General features: G+C 38.9%; 1 protein-coding gene across 9 annotated transcripts in view; it reads left to right on the top strand.

The window, feature by feature from the left end:
- Positions 1 to 17,855, top strand: part of ALMS1 (ALMS1 centrosome and basal body associated protein) — a 221,754-nt gene that overhangs the window by 15,349 nt on the left and 188,550 nt on the right. For 8 of the 9 annotated variants that reach the window (XR_012422187.1, XR_010580408.1, XR_012422190.1 and 5 more), the window contains exon 2: positions 13,408 to 13,533. The exons of the other annotated variant lie outside the window; for it this stretch is intronic. Coding sequence is in view for 3 of the 8 variants with exons in the window: in XM_065526945.2 (XP_065383017.1) it covers positions 13,408 to 13,533 (126 nt within the window). In the remaining 5 variants the exon portion in view is untranslated. The remainder of the gene's footprint in view (positions 1 to 13,407; positions 13,534 to 17,855) is intronic. 9 annotated transcript variants of the gene reach the window in all.

Here is a 17,855-nt window from a genome sequence, read left to right as displayed (position 1 = left end):
TTCCTTATTTCTGAAATCCTGGCAACCACTGATATTTTTGCTGTTTTTGTAGTTTTGTCTTTGCAATGTCATATAATTAGAACCTTACAGTATGTAGCTTTTTCAGAATGACTTCTGCCACTTAAGCAATGTGCATTTAAAATTCCTCCATGTCTTTTCATGGTTTAATAGCTTACTTGTTTCTTCCCCCTTGATTTTTTTTTCTTTTTTACTGTGGTAAAATACACATAACATAAAATTGACCATTTAACCATTTTTTAAGTGGCATTAAGTACATTCACATTGTTGTGTAACCATCACTACAGTCCATCTCCAGAACGTTTTAATCTTCCCAAACTTAAATTCCAACATCTGCCATATCTGAGTCTGGTTGTAATGCTTGCTCAGTCTCTTCCAAACTGTGCTTTTGTCTTTTAGTATGCTTTGTAATTTTTGGTTGAAAACCAAACATGATGTCCTTGGATGTGAAAGGAACTGAGGTAAATAGGTCTTTATTTATCTCATTAGAGGTTGTATTGTATTTACTGTTTGCCATACTATAGGTTTCAGAGACTAAAATTTCCCCTGGTGACCTTGATTTTTATCTCCCATTGGCTTTGGGTTTCCCTAAGGATTTCTTCTTAGGTAAGATCTGGGATGTGGTGTTCTTTCAGTTACATTCCTCTGTTACTATCAGGAGCCGTATTGATACAGTGATAAAGTTTTGGGGTGAGGGGAAGTGTTCTCTAGTCCAATGATTAAGTCTCAGTCTTTCCTCTGGGCCGTGACCTTCATCAATGTTTCTCATCCCCCACTCACAGGTGAGACAGGAAGGCTAGAAGGGGCTGGAGTTGGGTTATTTCTCTGCTCCCATGTTGAAGGATCCAGTGGGCTTGAGTTGGTTATTTCCCTTCCACTTCCTCAAAAGTTACAGTGGGCTGAAGCTGGGTATTTCCTTTCCCTAAGGTCAGTTAGTCTGTAAAACTCTAGTTAGAGGCCGGGTGCGGTGGCTCAAGCCTGTAATCCCAGCACTTTGGGAGGGAGGCCGAGACGGGCGGATCACGAGGTCAGGAGATCGAGAGACGATCCCGGCTAACACGGTGAAACCCCGTCTCTACTAAAAAATACAAAAAAATAGCCGGGCGAGGTGGCGGGCGCCTGTAGTCCCAGCTACTCGGGAGGTTGAGGCAGGAGAATGGCGTAAACCCGGGAGGCGGAGCTTGCAGTGAGCTGAGATCCGGCCACTGCACTCCAGCCTGGGTGACAGAGCAAGACTCCGTCTCAAAAACAACAACAACAACAAAAAACTCTAGTTAGTTAGGCTCTAGTAAAACAGTTTGAGGGCAAGTTTTCTAAGAAGAACAAACTACTCTGGGAATATTCAAAATGGGTATCCCCCAACCCCCTCCCCCTAACTGGGGAGTAGGTATTTTTCTGTCATCTTAACTGTGGTAACATGCTAGGGGTTGTGGAGATAAAACTTACAGAAGTATGGAGGCCCTTCGTAAGACTGGTTTCCCTGCAGCTTTTGATTCTCAAAGTCTGCAATGCACCTCCAGCAATTTGTCAATTATACTAGTTTTTTCTTCCCTAGTACTAGTTAGTTCCCACAATGGTTTCTGTTCTTGTGTTTCTGCTCTGGTAAGTTGTGATTCTCTGTGTATATCTCTCTCCAACTTTTGAAACAATAGTTTGTCCTTCATCTCAGTTCTCTGATGGATATAAGAAGAGTTTTGATTTTTTAGTTTGTTCAGCTTTTGTGTGTGTGTGTGTGTGTGTGTGTGAGAGAGAGAGAGAGAGAGAGAGAGAGAGAGAGAGAGATGGGGATGGGAATGATTAGATTACTTCAAAGCTCTTTATATGCTTCACCAGACCTCTGGTTTTTTTGTTTTCTTTTTTTGTTTTTTAAGATGGTATTTCACTCTTGTTGCCCAGGCTAGAGTGCAGTGGCATTATCTTGGCTCACTGCAACCTCTGCCTCATGGATTCAAGTGATTCTCCTGCCTCAGCCTCCTAAGTAGCTGGGAATACAGGCATGTGCCACCATGCTCAGCTAATTTTTTTTTTCTTGTATTTGGTAGAGATGGGGTTTTACCATGTTAGGCTGGTCTCGAACTCCTGACCTCAGGTGATCCACCTGCCTCGGCCTCCCAGAGTGCTGGGATTACAGGCGTGTGGTTTTGCTTTTAAACAGACTTTATCTTTTAGAGCAGTTTTAGGTTCACAGCCACATTGACTGGGCAATACAGAGAGTTCCCATCTGTGCCCTGCCCCTCCCCATAGTCTCCCTCACTGTAAACATCCTGAATCAGAGAGGTGTCTATAGCTTGTCTTTTTATTCTTTTGACAGTGTTTTTCACAAAGCAGAATAAGTTTTTAATTAAGTCCAGCTTATCAATTATTTCTTTCATAGATTATATGCCTTTCGTATTATATCCAAAAAGCCATCACCAAACCCAAGGACATCTAGATTTTCTCCTATGTTATCTTGTAGGAGTTTTATACTTTTGCACTTTGCATTTAGGTCTTTTTATACTTTTGCACTTTGAATTGAGTTAATTTTTTTGTGTGAAGGATGTCAGGTCTGTGTCGGGGTTCATTGTTTTGCATGTAAATGTCCAGTTGTTCCAGCACCATTTATTGAGAAGACTTTCTCCATTGTATTGCCTTTTGTTTATTTTTTTAATCAAAAAATCTATTGAATACATTTATATGGGTCTATTTCTGGGCTTTCAATTCTGTTTTATTGATCAGTGTGTCTCTATTTCGCTGATACACGCTGTCTTTATTACTGTAGCTTTATGGTAAGTCTTGAAGTTGGGTAGTGTCAGTCCTCCAATTCGGAGTCTTTTGCCTCTCCATATAAACTTTAGATTGAATTCATTGATGTGTATTAAATATTGCTGGGATTTTGATTGGGATTGCATTGATCTTTAATAGATCAAGTTGGGAAGAACTGACATCTTGACAATATTGAGTATTTCATGAAGTTGAAATACCTTCTCATTTATTTAGTTCTTTGATTTCATTCAAGTTTTATAGTTTTCCTCATACAGATCTTACATATATTAAGTTAGATTTATACCTAAATATTTCATTTCTTGGGTTGTTGACGTAAATGGTATTGTACTTTTAACTTCAAATTCCACGTCATTGCTGGTATATAGGAAGTGATTGACTTTTATATATTAACCTATATTCTGCAATTTTGCTAGTTTTACTTATTAGTTCCAGGAAAGTTTTGTCAGTTCTTTTGGATTTTCTTTTTTTTTTTTTTTGAGATGGAGTCTCGCACTGTCACCCGGGCTGGAGTGCAGTGATGCGATCTCGGCTTACTGCAACCTCCGCCTCCCAGGTTCAAGTGATTCTCCTGCTTCAGCCTCCTGAGTAGCTGGGATTACAGGTGCCTGCCACCACGCCCGGGTAATTTTTTTTTTGTTTTTTTTTTTGTATTTTTAGTAGAGATGGGATTTCACTATGTTGGCCAGTCTGGTCTCAAACTCCTGACCTTGCGATCCGCCCTCCTCAGCCTCCCGAAGTGCTGAGATTACAGGCGTGAGCCACTGTGCCTGGCCTGAATTTTCTATATGGACTGACAGTCATGTCATCTGCAAACAGAGAGTTTTATTTCCTCCTTCCGAAACTGTGTACCTTTTATTTCCTTTTCTTGTCTTATTGCATTAGCTGTGACCTCCAATACACTGTTGGACAGTGGTGAGAGGGCGTATTAGGTCATCATTGTGTTGCTATAAAGAAATACCTGAGGCTGGGTAAGTTACAATGAAATGAGGTTTAATTGACTCATGGTTCTGCAGAGTATGAGAAGCTTGGTGCCAGCATCTGCTTCTGGTGAGCTTATAATCATGGTGGAAGGTGAAGTGGGGGCAGGCGTCTCACATGGTGAGAGCAAAAGCCAGGGAGCAAGGGAGGAGGTGCCACTCTTTTAAACAACCAGGTCTTCTGTGAACTTAGTGTGAGAGCTCACTTACCACTAAGGGAATGGTGTTAAACTAATCACGAAGGATCTACCCCCATGATCCAGTCTCCTTGTACCACATCCCACCTCCAACACTGGGGATTACATTTCAATATGAGATTTGGAAGGGACACATATCCAAACCATATCAGAGAAGGAATCTTTGCCTTGTTCTTGATCTTAGAGGGAAAGCTTCAAGTTTCATTACGTATGATATTAGTTGTAGGATTTTTTATAGGTACTCTATATCAAGTTGAGAATATTCTCCTGTATTCCTACTTTAATGAGAATTTTTATTGTGAAGAGGTTGTCAAATGTTTTTTCTGCATCTATTATATGATCATGTAGTTTTTCTTCTGAAGCTTGTCAATGTGATGGATTATATTAATTGATTTTTTTTTTTTTTTTTTTTTTTGAGACAGGGTCTGGCTTTGTCACCCAGGCTAAAGTGCAGTGGTGCGATCTTGGTTCATTGCAACCTCTGCCTCCAAGGCTCAAGCCATCCTCCTACTTCAGCCTCCTGAGTAACTGGGACCACAGGCATGTGCCATCACACCAGGCTGATTTTTGTATTTTTTTTTAGAGACGGGGGTCTCACTTTATTGCCCAGGCTGGTCTCGAACTCCTGAGCTCAAGTGATCTGCTCACTTTGGCCTCTCAAAGTGCTGGAATTACAGGTGGGAGCCACTGTGCCCAGCCTTAACTGATTTTTGAATGTTAAATCAAGTTTGCATACGTGGGATAAATCCACTTGGTCATAATGTACAATACTTTTGTACATTGTTAAATCTGATTTGCTAATATTTTGCTGAGAATTTTTACGTTGATGTTCATGAGAGATAATGGTCTGTAGCTTTCTTTTTTTGTAATGTGTTTGTCTGGTATTGGCAGTAGGATAATACAGACCTCATAGAATGATTAAGAAGTATTCTCTCTGAGTCTGTCTTCTGAGAGATTTTAGAGAACTGGTACAATTTCCTCCTTCAGGGTTTGGTAACATTACCAGTGAACCTGTCTGGGTTTGCTGCTTTGTGTTTTAGAAGGCTATTAATTCATGAGTCAGTGTTTTTAATAGATATAGGCCTATTCATTTTGTCTATTTTTTGTGTCAGATATGACAGATTGTCTCTTTTCTTTTTATTTATTTATTTATTTATTTATTTTTATTGAGACAGAGTCTCGCTCTGTTGCCCAGGCTGGAGTGCAGTGGCGCAATCTCAGCTCACTGCAAGCTCTGCCCTCCCGGTTCACACCATTCTCCTGCCTCAGCCTCCCGTGTAGCTGGGACTATAGGCGCCCGCTACCGCACCCGGCTAATTTTTTCTATTTTTAGTAGAGATGGGGTTTCACTGTGTTAGCCAGGATGGTCTCAATCTCCTGACCTCGTGATCCGCCTGTCTCGGTCTCCCAAAGTGCTGGGATTACAGGCGTGAGCCACTGCGCCTGGCCCAGATTGTCTCTTTTAAGAAATCATTTATTTTATCTTGGCTATCAAATTTGTGGGCATAGAGTTGTTTATAGTGTTCCTTTATTATCCTTTTAATGTCCATGGGATCTGTTGTGATATCTTCTCTTTCTTTCTTTTTTTTTTTGAGACAGACTTGCTGTGTCACCCAGGCTGGAGTGCAGTGGTGCAGTCTCCCTCACTGCAACCTCTGCTTCCTGGGTTCAAGTGATTCTTGTGCCTCATCCACCTCAGTGGCTGGGATTACAGGTGTGTGCCACTATGACCAGCTAATTTTTGCATTAGATTTAGGGTTTCACCACATTGTCCAGGCTGGTCTCGAACTCCTGGCTTCAAGTGATCTGCCCACCCTGGCCTCCCAAAGTGCTGGGATAACAGGAGTGAGCCACCATGCCTGGCCTCATTTTTGATGTTTATAATTTGCATCCTTTATCTTGTTTTATTAGCCTGGCTAGAGGTTTATTGATTTTACTGATCTTTTCAAAAGAACCAGCATTTAAGCTTTCACTGATTTTCTCTTTGTTTGCTGTTCTCAATTTCATTGATTTCTGCTCTACTTTTTATTTATTTTCTTCTCCTCACTTTAGGTATGATTTCTTCTTCTTTTTCTAGTTTCCTAAGTTGGAAGCTTTGATAATCGATTTCAGATTTTTTCCCTAATATATACATTCAGTCTTATAAATTTCCCAGTAAGCACTGCTTTTGCTGCATCACGAATTTTGATAAGTTGTATTCTTACTTTTTATTTAGTTAAAATATTTTAAAATTTCTTTTGAGAGTTCTTTGACTCACATGCTATTTAGAAATACGTTGTTTAATCTCTTAAGTATGTTGGGATTTTCCAGCTATTTTTCTGTTATTGATTTCTAGTTTATTTTTTCCTTTATTGTATATATTTATACATCATGATGTTTTGATATACATATACTTAGTGAAATGGTTGCCATAGTCAAGCAAGTTAACATATTCATTATTTCACATAGTTGCTGCCCTTTTTTTGGTTGCAAGAGCATCTAAATTCCTTTTAGCAAGAATCCTAAATATAATACAATATTATTAACTATAGTGCTTATATTTTACATTGAATTGCTAAACTTGCTTGTCCATCATACCTGCAACTTTGAATCCTCTGACCTACATCTCCCCATTTCTTCCCCTGTTCCTCACTTCTACTTCTTTGTACTTGGCTAAAAAATAGATTTCATGTATAAGTGAGATCATGCAGTATTTTTCTATCTTCCAGGTTTATTCATGTGACAAATGGCAGGATCACCTTCCTTTTTAAGGTTGAATAATATTCCTCCCCTTTCCCCTTCCCCTCCCCGTGTGTATGTGTGTGAGTGTATGTGTGTGTATCTCATAGTGTATTCATCAAATGATACTTTAGTTGTGTTCATAGCTATTGTGGTAATGCGCAGTGAACACGGGAGTGCAGGTATCTGTATGAGGTGGTGGTTTCATTTTCTTTAGGTTTTTCCCAGAAATGGAATTGCTAGGTCATACAGTAGTACTTTTCTTTCTTTCTTTCTTTTTTTTTTTTAAAGACAGAATCTCGCTCTGTTGCTCAGGCTGGAGTGCAGTGGTGCGTTCTCAACTCACTGCAACCTCCGCCTCCCGAATTCAAGTGATTCTTGTGTCTCAGCCTCCTGAGTAGCAGGGGTTACAGTTGTGCACTACCCTGCCTGGTTGATTTTTGTATTTTTAATAGAGGCGGGGTTTCGCCATGTTGGCCAAGCTGGTCTCAAACTCCTGACCTCAAGTGATCCGCCCATGTTGGCCTCCCAGAGTGTTGGGATTAAAGGCGTGAGCCAGCATGCCCAGTGGTAATTCTATTTTTAATTACTTTAGAAAACTTTACACTGTTTTCCGCAATTGCTGCACTGGTTTACATTGCCACCAACCGTGTACAAGGGTTCTCTTTTTTCCACACCCTTGCCAACACTTATCTCTTGAATCTTTTTGTTTTTTAAATAATAGCCATTCTAACAAGTGTGAGATGATATTTCATTATGGTTTTAATTTGCATTTCCCTGATGATAGTAATGCTGAGCATCTTTTCCTATACTGGTTGACCATTTTTCTTTTCTTTTTTTTCTGTTTTGGAGAAATGTTTATTCAGGTCCTTTGCCCATTCTAAAATTAGGTTATTTGTTTTTCTTCTACTGAGTTGCACGAGTTCTTTATATGTTGTGGAAATTGACTCCTTATCAGATATTATATGGTTTGCAGATATTTTCTCCTCAACTGTAGTAGACTGTCTTTTCATTTTGTTGTTTACTTAGATTTGAAACTCTTTAGCTTGATTTAGTTCCATTTACCTATTTTTGCTTTAGTAGACTGAGCTTTTGTTGTGATATCCAAAAAAAAAAAACATTGCCAAGACAAATGTCAAGGAGCTTTTCCCATATATTTTCTTCTGGGAGTTTTATGGTTTTAAGTCTTCATGTTGAGTTCTTTAATCAACTTTGAGTTGATTTTTGCTGATGGTGTAAGGTAAAGGTCCAGTTTCATTCTTTTGCATGTGGAAATTTAATTTTCTCAGCACCATTATTTGAAGAGACCTTCTATTCCCTATTGTGTCTTCTTGGTGCCCTTGTCAGAAATTAGCGAATCATATATGCTTGGGTTTATTTTTCTCTCTCTATTCTGTTCCACTGGTTTACATGTCTGTTTTTTATTCCAGTACCACACTGTTTGGGTTACTATAACTTTGTAATATAATTTGAAACCAGGAAGTTTAATTCCTCCAACTTTGTTTTTGTCTTACAGAATTACTTTGGCTCTTTAGAGTCTTTTGTGGTTCTATATGAATTTTAGATTTTTTTTTCTATTTTTGTGAAAAATGCCATTGGAATTTTCATAAGGATTGCATTGACTTTTTGTTGCTTTGGCTAGTACATACATTTTAACATTATTAATTATTTCAGTCCATGAACATGGAATATCTCTGTTTATTTGTGTCCTTAATTTCTTTCATTAGTTTTGCAGTTTTCAGTGGATAGATCTGTTGCCTTCTTGGTTACATTTATTTCTAAGTCTTTTTATTTTGTTTTTTGGTGCTATCATAAGTGGGATGGTTTTCTTGATTTCTTTTTCATATAAGTAGTTATTTGTGTACAGAAGTGCAACTGATTTTCATATATTGAGTTTGTATCCTGCGACTTTACTGGGTTTATTCTTTTTTTTTTTTTTTTTTTTTTGAGACAGAGTCTCACTCTGTTGCCCAGGCTGGAGTGCGGTGGCTCGATCCCTGCTCACTGCAACCTCCACCTCCTGGGTTCAAGTGATTCTCCTGCCTCAGCTTCCCAAGTAGCTAGGACTACAGGTGCGCTGCCACACCTGGCTAATGTTTGTATTTTAGCAGAGATGGGATTTCGCCATTGTTGGTCAGGGTGGTCTCAAACTCCTGACCTCAAGTGATCCACCCACTTTGGCCTCCCAAAGTGCTGGGATTACAGGCGTGAGCCACTGTGCCCAGCCTGTTTATTCTAACAGTGTCGATTTTGGAGTCTTGGGGGGGGTTTTCAGTATATAGGACTTTTTTCCTTTCAATTTATATTTCTTTTTCTTGCCTAATTGCTTTAGTAGGATTTCCAATACTGTGTTGAGTAGAAGGGTGAGAGCAAGCATCTTTGTCTTGTTTCTGATCTTAGAGGAAAAGTTTTCGGTTTTTCACCATTGAGTATGATATGAGCTGTGGGACATATAGCTTTTATTATGTTGAGGTAGTTTTCTTCTGTTTGTAGTCTGTTGACTTTTTTTTTTTTAAATAATGAAAGGGTGTTGAATTTTGTGAAGAGCTATTTCTGTTTCATTTGAAATGATCATGTGGTTTTGTCCTTCCATTAATGTGGTGTATTACGTTGATCAATTTTTGTATGTTGAACCATCCTTGTATTCCAAGAATTCTACTTGGTCATAGTGTGTAATCCTTTTAATGTATGCTGAATTCTTATTGGTACTATTTTGTTGAGGATTTTTACATCAATATTCATCAGGGATATTGGTTTATAGTCTTCTAATGTCTTTGTCTGACTTTGATATTAGGGTAATGCTGGCCTCATAGAATGATTCGGAAGTGTTCCCTCCTCTGCAATTTTTTGGGATTGTTTCAGGAGGATTGGTGTTAATTCTTCTTTAAATATATGGTAGAATTCTCCAGTGAAGCTAGCTTTCTTGTCCTGGGCTTTTTTTTTTTTTTTTTTTTTTTTTTTTTTTTTTTTTTTTTTTTTTTGGAGACAGGGTCTTTCTTTGTCACCCAGGCTGGAGTGCAGTGTTGCAATCTTAGCTCACTGCAACCTCTGCCCTCCAGGCTCAAGCAATCCTCCCACCTCAGCCTCCTAAGTAGCTGGTACCACAGGCAAGCACCACCATGTCCAGCTATTTTCTTTGTATCTTTAGCAGAGACGGGATCTCACCATGTTGCCCAGGCTGGTTTCTAACTCCTGAGCTCAAGCGTTTCTCCTGCCTTGGCCTTCCAAAGTACTGGATTACAGGTGTGAGCCACTGCGCGCGGCCATGGGCTTTTCTTTGTTGGGAGGTTTTGGATTATTGATTCAATTTCCTTGTTACTGGTCTGTTGAGATTTTCTTATTTTTTCATGTTACTCAGTCTTGGTAGGCTGTATATTTCTAGGAATTGATCTGTTTCTTCTAGGCTGTCCAATTAGTTGGAGTACAGTTGTTCATAGTATTCTCCTATAATCCTTTTTATTTCTATGGCATTGGTTGTCATGTCGTCACCTCTTTCATTTCTGATTTTAGTTATTTGAGGCATTTCTTTTTCTTAGTCAGTCTAGCTAAAGGTTTGTCAGTTTTGTTGATATTTTCAAATAACTATTGGTTTTCTTGATTTTTTCCTACTGTTTTTCTATTCTCTTTTCTTTATCTCTGCTCTAATCTTTTTTATTTTTTTCCTTCTAATCACTTTGGGTTTAGTTTCTTTTTCTAGTTCTTCAAGGTGTAATGTTAGATTGTTTACATGAATTTTTTTTTTAATATAGACATTTACAACTGTAGATTACCTTCTTAGTCCTACTTTTGCTACATTCCATAAGCTTTGGCATTTTGTGCTTTCATTTTTGTCATAATGTATTTTCTTACTTCCTTTGTTACTTCTTCCTTGACCCGTTGTCTTTTTAAGAGTTTGTTGTTTAATTTCTACAAATTTCTTGATTTTCCACTTTTCTTTCTGCAGCTACCTTCTAGTTTCATTCTGTTGTGATCAGAAAAGATACCTAATACTTTGTGGCCTAACATGTGGCATATCCTGGGGAATATTTCATGTGCACTTGAATGTATATTGTGCTGTTGTTGGGTGGAATGTTCTGTATATGTATGTTAGGTCCAATTGGTCTGTAGTGCTGTTCAGGTCTTTTCTTTCCTTATTGATCTCATTGTTCTATCCATCATGGAAAGTTGGTTATTGAAGTCTGTCACTGTTTTTGGAGAGCTCCCTTCAATTTTATCAATGTTTGCTTTAAGTATTTAGAAGCTCCAATGTTTGATACATATATAATTACTCTATCTTATTTGTGCATTGACCCCATAATGTTCTTCTTTGTCTATAGTATCAGTTTTCTTTAAAAATTTATTTTGTCTGATATTAGTATAGCCACCACTGCTCTCTTTTGGTTACCATTTGCATGGAATATCTTTTTGAATCTTTTTACTTAGAGGCTGTGTGTGTCTTTAGTTCCAAAGTGTCTTTTAAAGGGCAGCATATAGTTGGGTCCTGTTTTTTAATCCTATGGATTTTTTTTTTTTTTTTTTTTTTTTGGTAATTTCTTTGTCCTTTCATAGCTTGTTTTTCATTTCCTCCCCTTCTACCTTTCTTTGTGTTTAGTCAATTTTTTTGGTAGGGATATATTTTGATTCTCTTATTTCCTTTTGTGTATATTCTATAGCTATTTTCTTTGTCGTTACCATGAGAATATCATAAAACTTAGGAGGATAACAACCTGTTTAAACTAGTAACAACTTCACTTCAATCACATATAAAAACTCTAGTCCTTTATAGCTTTGCCCCCCAACCTCCACCTCCCAAGTTCAAGTGATTCTCCTGCCTTAGTCTTCCAAGTAGCTGGGACTTGTAGTCTTCCAAGTAGTCAGGCCACCATGCCTGACTAATGTTTACGTTTTTAGCAGAGATGGAGTTTCGCCATTGTTGGCCAGGCTGGTCTCAAACTCCTGACCTCAAGTGATCTACTTGCCTTGCCTCCCAAAGTGCTGGATTATAGGCATGAGCTTGTACTCGGCCAAAGTATTAGTACCCTGTTAACAACATTTTACTAGTGTCACAAGTAACATGTTTATATTTTGTTTAATCATTAACATACTTTCTTAGTTTGTTTTCTCTTGCTTATAACAATACTTGAAACTGGGTAGTTTATTTTAAAAAGTTATGGAGGCTGAGAAATCCAAGGTCAAGGGTGAGGGCCTGATGAGGGCCTTCTTGCTGGTGGGGACTCTGCAGAATCCTGAGGTGGTGCAGGGCACATGGTGAGGGGGTTGGCCATGCTAGCTCAGGTCTGTCTTTCTCTTCGTATAAAGCTACCAGTCTACTCTCATGATAAGCCATTAATCCATTAATCCATCAAGTCATTGAGCCGTTCAAATCTGCCCTCATGATTAATTCGTTCATGAGAGCCCAGATCCCTCATGACCCAATCACCTCTGAAAGGTTCCACCCCTCAATACTGCCATGTTGTGGATTAAGTTTTAACATGAGTTTTAGAGGGGACAGATACTCAAATCATAGCATGTAGATTTATAGTTAATTTTTATGTTTTGTCTTTTAAATCCTATAAAAAAATTAAGGTGGAGTTACTCACCAGAATTAAAATAATATGTTTTTATATTTGCCCATATATTTACTTTTACCAGAGAACTTTATATTTTCCTATGATTAAAGTTACTATCTAGCATCCTTTAATTTCAACTTGAAGGACTGCCATTAGCATTTCTTCCAGGTGAGGTCTAGTGGTAATGAACTCTCTCAGCTTTTGTTTATCTGTGAATGTTTTAATTTTCCCTTTTACAGGTGCATGCCATCACGCCTGGCTAATTTTTGTACTTTTAGTAGAGATGGGGTTTTGCCGTGTTGGCCAGGCTGGTCTGGAACTCCTGATCTCAGGTGATCCTCCTGCCTGGGCCTCCCAAAGTGCTGGGATTACAGTGTAAGCCACTGCGCACCTTGTATCTTTCTTTATCTCTTGGAGGATCTGAGATACTATTTTAAAGTCCTTTGGAAGTATAGTTTGTAATCTAATTTTTAGTAAGAGGGTTATTTTGTTTTCTCTTTGTGTGCATTCTTCTCTACCTGCGCGCTTTTGTGGTTGTTTCTGCTTTGTCCCTTATGGCTGCTTCTTTAGAAGGAAATCTTATATTGGAAACTCTGGGTTCTTATTCTTCAGGGATATTGGGAAAAATCTCAAGAACCAATCCCTGAACCAGTGGGTGGCTTGACCAGGTCATTTTTGTTTTATTGCCTGTAATCTGTCCATTTGTGTTCCTTCAGCCTTAGGCTATGGTCACAACTTTTATTGCCTTCTTTCACTAGTAGGAGAGTGCTGCTCCAAACCCTTACTTCACAAAATGATCCTGACTTTTGTTCCCACTTCCTGTGCTATGAGTTGATTTCAATCCCTATTATTGGGGTTGAGTTTTAACTGTCTCAACCAGTAAGATTTAAAAATAGACAACTTGCTTGTTTCTGTTTGCTTCTTTTACCTCTGTGGGTAAAGGAAGTTAAGGAGCTGCTGTGGTTTATGCAAAAGTATATTGTGTCCTAACTGAGTAACCTTAAGTCCCTGTTTCCTTATTTTTAAGTAAGGATAATAGCTTGTATAATGGTTGTGAAATCAAAATGTCATATATGTGAAAGGGCTTTATGAACTGGGAAATATGGCCTAAATATTAGTTTATTTTTGTTGTATAATCATAGTGATTGTGTTATTACTCTATTTAAGTCTGCTTTTGATTTTCAGATTGTTCCATTGACCTGTCATGTATGGCAACAGATATTATATCAAGGCAATAGTAGAACACAAATTTCTGATACTAATGTGGTCTGTTTGGAAACAACAGCTCAGCAGGGTTCTGGGGATGATCAGGTATGTCTTCTGTAACTGGCTAACTTTTAATTTTTTTGATAAACAGCACAAGAAATTCTGATTTAGCTATGAAGAATGGAAAGAAATAAATTAATATTCATGAATATTCTGTTTTGTTTTCTTTTCTGTCTTTTTTTTTTTTAAGACAGGGTCTCACTCTGTCACCCAGGCTGGAATGCAGTGGCATGATCATAACTTACTGCACCCTCCAACTTCTGGGATCAAGTGATCCTCCTGCCTCAGCCTCTTTAGTTACAGACATATACCATCAAACTCACCTAATTATTTTTTTTTACATTTTTTATAGATGGAGTCTCACTTTGTTGCCTAGGCTGGTCTTGAGCTCTTGGCCTCAAATGATCCTTCACCTTGGCCTCCCAAAGTGCTAGGATTACAGAAGTGAGCTACCACTCTCGGCCAAATATTCTATTTTTCTAATAGATTGTTGTAAACTTTATGTATATGTAGAAGAGCAGTTCACTTTTTTTGAAGGCAGATCTCAGGACTTTTATTTTTATTTTTATTTTAAAATTTTTTTATAGAGATGGGGGCTCTCTATGTTTACTGGGCTGGTCTCGCATTCCTGGCCTCAAGTGATCCTCTTGCCTTGGCCTCCTAAAGCTATTGAGATTACAGGCATGAGCCACTGTGCGTGGCCTCAGGACTGTATATTCTTCACAAGTATTCTTAAGAGCTTTTGTTTATGTGGATTATCTATATAGATATTTAGCATACAAGAAATTAAAACATTTAAAAATATTTATTTTAAAATTTATTTTGAAAGAACAAACCTATTACATATTACCAAAAGTAGTATATTTTAAAGTAAAAAATGACTATTTTCCAAAACAAAAAAATTAGTTGGAAGAATAGCATTGTTTAAATTCTGGCTTACTAGAACTCAGTTGGTGTGTTACTCAGGGTTCTCCAGAGAAACAGAACCAATAGGATGGAGATAGATACATCTGTCTATCTATTTACATCTGTCTATATATATATCTTTATTGATATTTATTATAAGGAATTGGCTTATATGATCATGAAGACTGAGAGGTCCCAAGATCTGCAAGCTGGAGCCCCAGGAGGGCTGGTGGTATAGTTCCAATTCAAGTCTAAAGGCTTGAGAACGAGGAAAGCCAGTGGTGTAAGTTTTGATCTGAATCTGAAGGTAGAATACCCTCCAGCTGGAAGACCATCAGGCAGAGAGAGCACATTCTCTCTTGCTCAGCCTTTTGTTCTATTTAGGCCTTCAAGGTACTGAATCAGGCCTTCCCACATTGGAGAGGGTAACCTGCTTTACTTAGTTTCCAGGTTCAAATGTTAATCTCAGGCTGGGCACGGTGGCTCAAGCCTGTAATCCCAGCCCTTTGGGAGGCCGCGACAGGCGGATCACGAGGTCAGGAGATCGAGACCATCCTGGCTAACACGGTGAAACCCCGTCTTTACTAAAAAATACAAAAAAACTAGCTGGGCGAGGTGGCGGGCGCCTGTAGTCCCAGCTACACGGGAGGCTGAGGCAGGAGAATGGTGTAAACCCGGGAGGCGGAACTTGCAGTTAGCCAAGATCCGGGCACTACACTCCAGCCTGGGCGACAGAGTGAGACTCCATCTCAGAAAAACAAACAAAAAAAACAAATGTTAATCTCATTCATACACACTTCACAGGCCAGGAACAGTAGCTAATGCCTGTAATCCCAGCACTTTGGGAGGCTGAGGTGGGTGGATCACCTGAGGTCGGGAGTTCAAGACCAGCCTGGCCAACATAGTGAAACCCTGTCTTTACCAAAAATACAAAAATTAGCCAGGCGTGGTCGTACACACCTGTAATCTCAGCTACTTGGGAGGCTGAGGCAAGAGAATTGCTTGAACCCAGGAGGTGGAGGTTGCAGTGAGCTGAGATTGTGCCACTGCATTCCAGCCTGGGTGACAGAGCAAGACTCAGTCTCAAAAAAAAAAAAAACATAAAAAACCAGACACACTCCTCACAGACATATCCAAAATTATGTTTAACCATGTATCTGGACATTCCATGATCCAGTCAATTTGATACATAAATTACCTATCATAGCTGGATTCTCAGTCTGCTCTGCATTTCGTTTGTTGGGATGTATTGTTTTGGTTGAAGTATATGAAGACAGTCTGGCCTTACATAGATGAAAAAGGAGTTAGGGAAAGGAGGCTGCCATTCAGTCCCTGAAAGGGTATCAGTGACCCTCAGGGATTTTTGGACCACACTTTGAGAAGCACTTTTCTAGAACATAGTTATAAACTTTGAAGAAATGGAACAGTCATGAGCAGATAGGAAAAAAGCTCATATAGAGTTATTGGAGGAAAAATGTAGTGTTACTAATAATGGTTAAATACCTAAGGTTGATTAATAACTTGAGTATCAGATTTCTTCTGTTACTTTCAATTTTCTTTAAATTGCAGTGATTATATGTTAGATGCAAGATATAGAGGAAGGGAGATACACTATCACTGAGGGAAAGTAGTTAAGATAATCCCTGAGCATAAAAAGCATAGTACCTGGGGCCATTAAATGGAAGAGGGTTGTTTTGGGTTGAATTGTGCCCTCCCAAATTATATGTTGAAGTCCTAATCCCTACCTCAGAATGTGACCTTATTGGTGATTGCAGGTGTAATTATTTAAGATCACACTGGAGTAGGGTTTGCTCTTAATCCAATCTGCCTGGTGTCCTTATGAAAGAGGAAAGCACCATGTGAGGAGAAAAACATACAAAGATAAGATGGCCATGTGAAGATGGAGGCAGAAATTGGAATTTTGCTGCCACATCCAGGGAATGCCTGGGGCTTCCAGAAGGTAGAAGTAGCAAGGAAGGACCTTCCCCTAGGGGCTTCAGAGGGAGCATGACCCTGCCAACACCTTGATTTCAGACTTCTGGCCTCCAGAACTGCGAGATAATAAATTTCTCTTGTTTTTTTTTTTTTTTTTTTTTTTTTTTTTTTGAGACGGAGTCTCGCTTTGTCGCCCAGGCTGGAGTGCAGTGGCCGGATCTCAGCTCACTGCAATCTCCGCCTCCCGGGTTTACACCATTCTCCTGCCTCAGCCTCCCGAGTAGCTGGGACTACAGGCGCCCACCACCTCGCCCGGCTAGTTTTTTGTATTTTTAGTAGAGATGGGGTTTCACCATATTAGCCAGGATGGTCTCGATCTCCTGACCTCGTGATCCGCCCGTCTCGGCCTCCCAAAGTGCTGGGATTACAGGCTTGAGCCACCGCGCCCGGCCAAATTTCTCTTGTTTTAAGCCACCTAGTTTGTGTCACTTTGTTATAGCAGCCCTAGGAAACATAACGGGATGTATTTCTAAATAATATTCTCTGAGGGCATATTTTTGGTGGAGCACAGTCCAAAAATTGATGTCTTTCTTTTTTTCCTGTTTCATAAAATACGAACCATGATGGACCCTACAGCATTTCATTTCATCCTCTATGCCTGGGTTCCTCAGAATAGCTGGAACATTATGCCGCTTTCTAGTTCACTTCCTTCTTTTCTCCTTCTTGTACTATTGTTGTTCATCTTTGTTACTGTCATCTGAGTTACGTTTATTTATTCATAGAAAACTGGCTCTTGCTACATTGTCTTCGTCTCTTTTATTGGTTTCTTTCACTTCAACATACATTTCCCATTCAGTGCCTGAAGTTCTCAGATACTTCATCTAACCTCCAGCAATCTTTACTTCCATATCTCCTTCCAGTCTTCTGCTACCTGTACGTAGTTATTCATTCCATGATCACAGTCTAGACCTTGTCATCACCAGCTACCTTACTACAAATGTCTTGTCCTCTGTTCCCTTCCAGCTACTGCTTCGGTCAATATTTTGCTCCCTGTTACAGTGAAATTTTTAAGAGTTGTCTATACATTAAATATCCTATCCTAATTTTTAAAAAGTCAGGTTTATTGGGGGTATAAGTTAAATATATCAAAATTTACTGTTTTAGGTGTACAGTTTGTCAAGTGAGCTTTGACATACGTATACTATCATGCAGCCACCACCACATTTGAGATAGACAACATTGCCTTCACAAAAAGGAACTTCACAAAAAGTTCCTGTGTGTCCCTTTGTAGTCAGTCACTTCCCCAATTCCTAGTCGCTGCAACTACTTATCCAATTTCTTTCTCTTTAGTTTTACCTTTTCAGAATAATATAGTGTATAGACTTTTGAATCTGACTTCTTTCACTTGGCTTAGCTTTTGAGATTTATCCATGTTGTTGCATGTATCAATAATTTGTCCACTTTAATTTTTATTACTGAGTAGTATTCTGTTTGTGTATAGGTTTTTCGGTGGACATATTGCCTTA

This window comes from Macaca fascicularis, chromosome 13, assembly GCF_037993035.2.
Source record: "Macaca fascicularis isolate 582-1 chromosome 13, T2T-MFA8v1.1".
Lineage (NCBI taxonomy): Eukaryota > Metazoa > Chordata > Mammalia > Primates > Cercopithecidae > Macaca > Macaca fascicularis.
This window is presented reverse-complemented; position numbering and strand designations above follow the sequence as displayed.